This window comes from Grammomys surdaster, unplaced genomic scaffold (genome assembly GCF_004785775.1).
Source record: "Grammomys surdaster isolate TR1022 unplaced genomic scaffold, NIH_TR_1.0 125756, whole genome shotgun sequence".
NCBI classification, from domain to species: Eukaryota; Metazoa; Chordata; class Mammalia; order Rodentia; family Muridae; genus Grammomys; species Grammomys surdaster.
The window spans coordinates 713,807-723,468 of NW_021620588.1; the positions used below are offsets into that span (position 1 = coordinate 713,807).

Sequence of the window (9,662 nt, forward strand, 5' to 3'; positions counted from 1 at the left end):
CCAGCACATACCTCACATCAGTTACACATTCTCAGACCAGCACACATTCTCATGCCAAGACATACACTGCATGTTGCTACAGATTACATGTAACATAGGCTGCCATAACATGTAATACACATTATATGCATACCTTAAACACAGCATACACAACAAAGACTATACAATGTACAATACATTTTCCCCACAATCCCATATAAAACATCACAAACAGCATACATAGAATGTACTCCATCTACCCCATAGGCTCGGGCCACTCACACTATACATCACAGCACATGGTCCAACATCCAGTATATATACATGTCACCCACCGTCCCCCACCACATACAACACACACTCCACAATGTACACATCCTATATACCACAAAGCATGCATGATACTCACTTGTAACATATGACACAGCCCTCTCAGCTACTGTTGACACCATACACACATATACTATATGCCATCTAAACACACCACACACTAATCACATGGCAGATCTCAGTCCATATGGGCAGTACACACACATGAGCAGTACATATACAGCATGGGGAGCTTGGGAAGGGCCCCACGGATTTTGTTTCCCATGTCACAGGGACTCTTGTATCCTGGACACCTGATTATCCTCCTGTTCCTCAGAGAGATCTCATGGCTCACTGGATGGCTTGCTCTCTTCAGGAAACCTGGAATCTTAGATGCTCTTGGGGAGGCAGGCCCTTAGGTGGCAATTCCAGAGGACAAATTCTCCAGAAATTCACCCTATCTGGTCTCCTGTTGGCAGCAGTCACACCGACAGTAGATTTATCAATCAGCTGTAGAGTTGGTCTCTGGCTGGCCCACAGTGCTAGAAGCAGGCGGAAATGAGTCCAGGGTACAATCACTGTCGCTCTCAGTGACAGCATTCCAGAGATAGTCAGGAGCCACCAACAGTTGTGAGTACAGATCCAGGGACAGGTCCTGGTTCAACTGCATGAGAGCAATTCCACATCTCCTCCTGAGGCCTCAGAGCCCACAGCTGTAAAGTGAACATAGCAGCCCCATCTCCTGGGAGCCATGAGGGTGCAGCCTGAGGGGCCTGTGAGCAACTGGCTCAGCAAGAAACAGAGGCAACTTGAAGTGTAATGGCCATGTCTGGTAACTAATCCAGACATGGCAAGGGAGGGGCTTTCATTGCCAGTGTCTGTCCTTGAGGATGATGCTTTAGTCCCAGGAAGCTAGTCATGTGGACAATAACCAAATTGCACTTTATCTTGGTGTCTATGTAACAGATGCCTAAAAGAAACCAGCTATTGTGGTTGGTTTCCGTCTGTGGTCAGTGGGGCCTTTGCTTTGGGCCTGTGGTGAGACCACATACTGTGGTGAAGAAACACATGTGTCAGAGACAGCCAGGCATCATGGTGGCAGGAAGCCAAAGAGATCAGGACAAGGGGACCAGCATCCTTCAGTGCCTCTAAGACACCTACTCTACTCCTCCCCTTAAAGACTCTGCCTCCTCCTAACAGTGCCAGTCTCTAAGACGTTCTTAACCCATAGGGGGTATTTAATACTTGGCGGTTACCATAGCGTTTGCTTGGGTGTTTTCCTTCATTGTAATAAAGCACATACCCCACAAGATCTGACCGTTTTAGCCATCTTGACCTTTTGGTCTTTAAGCACATGTCTTAGTAGGATTACACGAATTCCCATGGCTGTGGCCTTTCCCTACACGCGATGTCTTGTAAAACTGAACCTCTGGTCACATTACACCAACTTCTGTCACCCTTCCTTGACCTCTGAACAGTCACTCAACCCTCCATCTCTAGGAGTTGATGCCTCTTAAGATCGGACCATTTGTGTCTGGCTTATTTCTCTTAGCACAATGTCCTCAGCTTCACGAGTGTAATAGCAGGTGTCAGAATCTCTCTCCTATTTAAGACTGGTATTATTCCACAATGTATGTAGGCCACAGTCTGTGTTTCCACTCAGCTGCCCATTGCCTCCACAGCTTAGTTGCCATGGATGGGAGTAGACTAAGGTCTCTTTGAGACCCTGGAAGCCACTGTTTCAAGATGTCCAGAAGTACACTTTGCTGTGTGACATAGTTTCTCTAGGTCAAGTGTTTTAGAGGCTCCTGGCTTTCTGCAGTGTCTGCTTCGTCTTGCATTCTTACCAGTGCTGTCCAGGGGTTCTGGGCGCTTCACATTCTTGCCAACACCTGTTATTTCTTGAAGCTTCTGTTACTTAATAGTAGCATCATAATGGGTATGAGGTGATGCATGCTGGGTATTGGTTTTAACTTTATATATCCGTGAGTGTGGGGATGGGCATATATGAGTGCAGGCCTGGGGGCTGGTGAGATGGCTCAGTGGTGAAGAGCACTGACTGCTCTCCTAGAGGTCATGAGTTCAAATCCCAGCAACCACATGGTGGCTCACAACCATCTGCAATGAGATCTGATGCCCTCATATGGGTGTCTGAAGACAGCTACAGTGTACTTACATATAATAAATAAATATAACAATCTTAAAAAAAAAATGAGTGCAGGCCTGCACATGCCATGGCATAGTTGAGGAGGTCAGAGGGCAGCTTTGTGGAGTCAGCTCTCTCCTTCAACCATGTGGCTTCTGGGGCTTGAACGAGGGTCTTCGGACTTGGCAGCAGACACCTTTACCAGCTGAGCCATCTCACCAAGCCCTTAATCCCATCTTTTTTTCTAACTGAATTTATTGTTTGTAGCTCTTCAAATCATCTTGCATTGATTTTTACTGAATTCACTCCCCAGCACCAAAAGACAGAAGCATTGATTGACCCAGCTATAATAGGCCCATGCCTCACCCCACATGGCTCAGGGGCTTAACACCCAAGCGGGTGGCTGGGGGGAGATGGCAGGGGAGCTCCAGAAAGGATTCAAAATACTTGCAGCAGCCCAAGGCCTGGCTTCAGCAGGTGTGTAGCAAGAGCAGTTTATTTCTCCCCCTCCCCGGGGGAGGGGGGGAAGGGGAGAGGCCCCTCCTTCCAAACTGTCCCAGTCCCAGCCACAGAACAAGAGCCCCATCATGCAGACACCTCCTGCAGCTGGAACACAGGAGCAAAACCTCAGAGTTTGTCAGGAAGAAAAAAAGTCAAGAGTGAAGAGGGGAGGGGAATTGCTTCTTAATAACGCATGTAGGCGATTTCAGAGCTCAAGTTCAGAGAAACAAATTGAATTACGGAGGAGGCAGCTCTGCCATTTGCAACACTGGATTGTTTGAAATCCTTTTAGAGGAAAATTAAAATATTTCACAGAGGGTAATAAAATGCTGGGTGCTTGGCAGGCATGACTGCTCAGCTCTCTTGGGCAAATAAGTAATTAGGTATTTTTATTTAAGGTCTCTGAATCGTCATTTTGTTTCATTAGCACAGGGGCGGAATGCTGTTGTGGAAAACACATAAAACTCTGGAATCACCAGAAAGTTAGTTATAAAATTAGTTTTTAAAGTACGACGTAACTGCATTTAGTGAGCTAAAAGGATGTTCTTGAGATTTATTATCTCAAATTCATTTCCAATGAGAAGTTGTCTCATAGATGTCTCTGCTTCCCATGACCTGAGCATGGGGTGTTCCTTCAAGGCACTTGATGCTGCGTCTCAGGTTAACAGGGCTGAGGTGGCCAGGAGATGTTCTGATCCTCGTGCCTGTCTTAGGTGCTTCAGCTGCTGAGGAACCTGCCGCTCAGTCTCACTCCATTGCCCATCATGGCGCCCTACTGATGTGGAGATGGCTGGTGGTTTTCATCTGCTCTATCCCTCCTTTCACAGATGGGGAAACTGTGCATGTCTGAAATGTTCTATCCTTCTTGGCATCCATGGGTCTATATACCCACATAACTCTTGTCTGCTCCCCAGGCCATTTTAAACCAGGGCTTCAAGAGTGGACAATAAGCCAGAAAGATGTCCCCCCAATGATGGAGGGGTCCCCCCTAGCCCTGAGCTGCTGATACAGGCTAGCATCTTTTTTTTATGTTGTATTGTGTTGTACTTCCGTGCATCCACGGGTGGCTATATATATGTGTGTTTGTACTGGTGTGTATGGACGTATGTATGCAGGTGCCTACAGAGGTCAGAAGAGGGCGTCAGATCTCTTGGAGCTGGTGTTGTAGACGTTTGTGAACTACCCAGGATGGACTCTGGGGTCCAAACTCTGGCCTCGTGATTGAATAGCAAGTACTTTTAACTGCAGAGCTCTTCTCTCAGGGCCCCCAGGCTGGCATCTTGACTCCTCCTTTTTCTTATCTCAGATGCTCTCTTGGGCAATATCAAGGAGGGTGAGGGTAGGGATTCAAAATACCCCTTTTGCAGGACTGGTCTGAGACACAGGCAAAACCACTTCTGAGTTAGAGGGAACACAGATATAGCCATTGCTATTTGTTCCTCTTCAAGTATCTCCAGGCTTAGGGTAATCTCCAGCAGCCATTACTGTTCCAGAAGGCCCACCAGCCAAGTGGCTACATGGAAACTTTTAGTGAGATGGGTAGGTGGGTGTCTGGGGTGGGGGTGCAGGAGGGAGAGTGTGCATTTGCAGAGCTGCACTCCTGGCAGCCACTTGCTCACCCCACCCCCAGTGCCCATGTGCAAGCGTCTCATCCTGACTCAACTGTTCTACATCTTTCTCAGCCAACTAGTCCACCTTCAGCCATCAGCAAATAGTAGGTAAGCACCTACTATGTGCTGGGATCCATGCTTGCCTTGGGAACTTGGAGGGAATCCCATGCTGGCTGTTTTCAAATCTAAGGAGATATTTGAGTTTGTCCTTAAGGAAAAGAAGGACTTTGCCCACCAGGGAAGGGAAAGGGGCTCTTCAGGAACAGCCCGTGTTTTTCTAAGCCTCTGGGAAGGGCGATGCTGCTGGAGGACTAGCACGTACTAGAGGATGAGGTGTCAAAGGAGCAAGCAGAAAGAAGGGAAAGAGGAACCAGGAGAAAGGATGAGCTGGTTGTGTTTATTTGAAGAGTAGTTTAAAAGGAGCACACTGGAGCAAACATAAGCCAGCCTCACACTGGAGCAAACACAGGCCAGCCTCACACTGGAGCAAACACAAGCCAGCCTCACACTGGAGCAAACACAAGCCAGCCTCACACTGGAGCAAACACAAGCCAGCCTCACACTGGAGCAAACACAAGCCAGCCTCACGGACGGACTGTGGAGTGGCTGAGTGGGAACAGAGAGGTTCAGCCTCCCAATAGGAAGCCTTCAACAAGCAAGACACACCTACATGCCCGCTCAAGGCCACTGAGTGTGTGTGTGTTTGTGTGTGTGTGTGTGTGTAAGAGGTCAATACCAGATATCTTCCTCAATTGTGATTGATTGATTGCGCAGGCTGGCCTCAAACTTACAGGGCTCAATCTGCCTCTGCCTCCTGGTAGAGGTGTGCACTGCTATGCCTGGCTTCACCTTACTTTTTGAGACAGAGTTTCTCACAGAAGATGGGCTCACCAATTTTGCTTAGCTGTCTGGCCAGCAAGCTCTCCTGTCTCTGACTCCCCAGCGCTGGTGTTACAAGTACACGCCACCACTTGCAGGTTTTCATGTGGGTGCTGGGGGTTCAAACTCAGGTCCTCATGTTTGTGTGAGGCACTATACAGCTAGGCCATCTCTCCAGCCCCGTTGGGCCATTTTTTTTTTTTTGGATGTAACAGAAATAGCTCTTCTGTATGTTCTAACTTAAACCAAAGCCCTAAAGATGGTCAACCCACATCGTGGACCAAAAGGAACCAACCTCCATTAATGACATCCTGTATGTTTTTGTATATGTACCATGCTTGGCATGACTGACATGGGCTAGGAATGTATCTCAGTGGTAAAGCATGTACAAAGATCTGTATGTGAACTCCAGAACTACACCAAAGGGAAAACGGAGATGAGGTAATCAGAGATGTGGAAACTGGTGGGTAGAGGCAGAGAGATTGGCAAACTGGCTGCCAAAGGAAGAGACAAGAACACGTGGTAAACTCTCCTCTTTAGACATCGTGATGCTGCCAGGAATTCATGTCATGCCTTGATAAAGAACCAAATACACGTGTATGCGTGTGGGTCTGAGTGAGGTTGCTTTGATTGTATCTGTGCCCCTGCCTTGTTGTGATACTGTTGCTATGGGGATGTGAGAAGCTAACACTGGGAGAAGCTGGAAAGAGAGCACCAGACAACCCCCTGTGTTAGTTCTCATCAACAGTTACCTTAAAATAAAATGCCACAATACATACCCTGGGATGATTAAAAAGAAATCAAAGATCGAGATCAGTTCTGGGTCAAATGGTAAATTCTGCTGATGAGAAATACAAAGAGGGGTTCAACTTTAAAGAAAGGGAAAGAAGGGAGGGAGGGAGGGAGGGAGGGAGGGAGGGAGGGAGGGAGGGAGAGAGAGAGAGAGAGAGAGAGAGAGAGAGAGAGAGAGAGAGATCTGGCCAGACATTTTGGCACATGCTTGAAATCCCAGCACTTGGGAGCTAGGGGCAAGGGGATCTAGAGTTTGAGAACCTGTTTGGCTATGTGGCAAGTTCAAGTTCAGCCTGAGCTACATGAGACAGACTCGATCACAAAACAGAAGAGTTTGAAGCCTTTATGAAGCTGTCTGACTACTTCTTATATCACTGACGTTTTCATGCTGTATAATGTGCTATTCGGTTTGTGCTGATGTGACACAAGCTAGAGTCATCTAGGTAGAGGAACCTCAACTGAGAGAAGGCCTCCATCAGATAGGCCTGTGAACAAGCTTTTGGGGCATTTTTTTTCTTGATTAAAGACTAATATGGGAGAGCCCATTATGGGAGGTCCCATCCCTAGATTGTCCCGAGCTGTGTAAGAAAGCAGGCTAAGCAAGCCATGAGGAGCAAGTCATTAAACAGTGTTCCTCCGTGGCTTCTGCTTCAGTTCCTGCCTCCAGGTTCCTGCCTTGAGTTCCTGCCCTGGCTTCTCTTAATGATGGACTATGATCAGGACATGTAAGCTACAATATACCATTTTCTCCCCAAGTTGCTTTTAGTCATAGTTTTTTATCACACTGGAAAGCAAACTAGAACAAAAAAAAAATTCTTATTGACCAATCCTAGAACCAGGACTAGCCTGAAGTGTCTCAGAGGCTCACATCCTAGCCACCAGGGGCCCTGGATTCCTGGAGGCTCAGCCATGCAGCAGCCTCAGGGGTTAAAATGATAACCAGGTCATCGGGGAATGGCGAGTCCAGCCCTGCACAAGCCACCCACCTCTCTTCACAGCCCCCGGAAAAAGAGGGCGCCCTGCCCCGGCAGGTGGGCAACAAGACAGAGTGCGGCCTGCTGGGCTTTGTGCTGGACTTGAGGCAGGACTATGAGCCGGTGCGCAGCCAGATGCCAGAGGAGAAGCTGTATAAGGTGTACACCTTCAACTCCGTGCGCAAGTCCATGAGCACCGTCATCAAGATGCCTGACGAGAGCTTCCGCATGTACAGCAAGGGTGCCTCAGAGATTGTGCTCAAAAAGTAAGTCCCCTGCACAGCTGTGGGTGTCTGGGTCACACATCACCATCCCCGTGCAGGCTGAATCTAACTAATCAAGTCACTTTCCCCCACCCCCATTCCCACACCTCAGTTTCCCCATCTGTACCCTGGTCAAGCCCAGAGATTTTCAATCCTGACTTGTAGGACATTAGAGTCACCTCAATGAAAAGGAAAGGAAAGAAGCTGGGCCCGGTAGTACACACCTTTAATCCCAGCACTGAGGAGGCAGAGGCAGGAGGGTCTCTGAGTTCAAAGCCAGCCTGGTCTACATTGAGACTCTCTCTCAAAGAGAGAGCAAGAAGGATAGGAGGGAAGGAAAGAAAAACAGACCACTGATTCCAATGAATTGACCCCCAGACAATTCATTCCTATTGCAAACATGAAGGCTAGCCTTCAACCTTTATTTAATTAGATGCTCCTCCAGCAAGCCCGATACCCGAGCAAGGCAGCAAAGCATCAGCCTGGGTTTGGGGCTTCCCAGGCTATCTCATCTATGGTACTGGTTTTCTTGGCAATTGGAACCTCCCAAACACTGAACAAAGCAGACAGCTGAGGGGCCTGGGGCGAATATTGTAAAAGGCTTCCTGGTTGCACTCCGGGCCTGGTGCATGCACTGAGGCATTATGGGACATGGATCGATCGAGTGGGCATTTAATGACCAAGTAGGTGGGCTTCATTCATCTCCTTCCCTTTCCACCTCCAGGTGCTGCAAGATCCTCAGTGGGGCAGGGGAACCCCGTGTCTTCCGGCCCCGAGACAGGGATGAGATGGTTAAGAAGGTGATCGAGCCCATGGCCTGTGACGGGCTCCGTACCATCTGTGTGGCCTATCGTGACTTCCCCAGCAGCCCTGAGCCTGACTGGGACAACGAGAATGACATTCTCAATGAACTCACGTGCATCTGCGTGGTGGGCATCGAAGACCCAGTGCGACCTGAGGTAGGGCCTGATGCAAGCCATCGTCTTAAGTGCGATCTCTAGAACTCTGGTAAGGGAGGAGGGAGAGCGCTAACTCTGCAAAGCTGTCCTCTGACTACCACACGTGCACTGTGGCATGTAAAAATCATACACACAAGAATAAGCTATTTTAATTTCTAAAGACTTGGAAGCTAGAGTTGGGAGTTGTAGCTTCCTCCAGCAACAGCATAGGGTTGGGGCACCCGCTTTAACACACCCTTCTGATATTCTCTCATGGCTGATGTACCAGTCCCTTCTCTCATTAATGAAACAAAACACCTGACCAAAGCAACTTACAGGAGCAAGGCCTATTTCCTGTTTTAGAGAAGGCACAGTGGCAGAGGGGTGACACACTGGTCGCATTACATCTGTAGTCAGGAAGCTGAGAGAGACGAATGCTGGTCTCAGTCACTGTCTCTTCCTTGTTACTCGGTCTGAGACCCCAGCCCATGACAGATGCTACCCACCTCTAGAATGGATTTTCTCACTTCAGTTAATTTAATCTGGAAAATTCCTCACAGCCATGGCCAGAGAGTTGACCCCAAAATGTTGGCAGATGCTGTCAGTGCGGTCAATATGAAACACCACAGGTGGCCGGTGGTAACATCTCCAGGGCTTCAGTGTCTCTGTCTGGGAATGAGAAAGTTGGGCTATGAGGATCCTAGAGTTAAACCAGCAGATCTGTGGGGTGGGGTGAGGTGGGATGAGGCGGAGTGGGGTCTTCTCCTGTGGAGACTTGAACCTAGAGCCTCATTCTGACGAGTCCCCATTCTACCTCACTGTGAGCCCCACCACACCCAGACCACAGTTCTCACTTCAAAGTGAGTCCCCACCACACCCAAGCCCCAGTTCCCACCTTACAGTGAGCCTCAGTCACACCCAGGCCAGTTTCCACCTCACAGTGAGCCCTCACCACACCTAGGCCCCAAATCCCACCTTACGGTGAATCTCTGTCACACCGAGGCCCCAGTTCCCACTTCACAGTGAGCCCCCACCACACCCAGGCCCCAGTTCCTACCTCACAGTGAGCCCCCACCAAACCCAAGCCCCAGTTCTCACCTCACAGTAAGCCTGTCATGCCCAGACCCCAGTTCCCACCTCAAAGTGAGCCACTACCAAAACCAGGTCCCAGTTCTCACCTCACAGTGAGCCCCCACCACACCCAGACCCCAGTTCCCAACTCATAGTGAACCTCTGTCACACCCAAGCCTCAGTTGTCACCTCACAGTGAG

General features: G+C 49.0%; 1 protein-coding gene across 4 annotated transcripts in view; it reads left to right on the forward strand.

Annotated features, from left to right (window-relative positions):
* Atp2b2 (ATPase plasma membrane Ca2+ transporting 2) overlaps positions 1-9,662 on the forward strand; it is a 156,342-nt gene that overhangs the window by 122,848 nt on the left and 23,832 nt on the right. For all 4 annotated transcript variants that reach the window (XM_028788637.1, XM_028788640.1, XM_028788638.1 and 1 more), the window contains 2 exons: positions 7,215-7,456; positions 8,178-8,412. In XM_028788637.1, the coding sequence (XP_028644470.1) occupies positions 7,215-7,456; positions 8,178-8,412 (477 nt within the window). The remainder of the gene's footprint in view (positions 1-7,214; positions 7,457-8,177; positions 8,413-9,662) is intronic.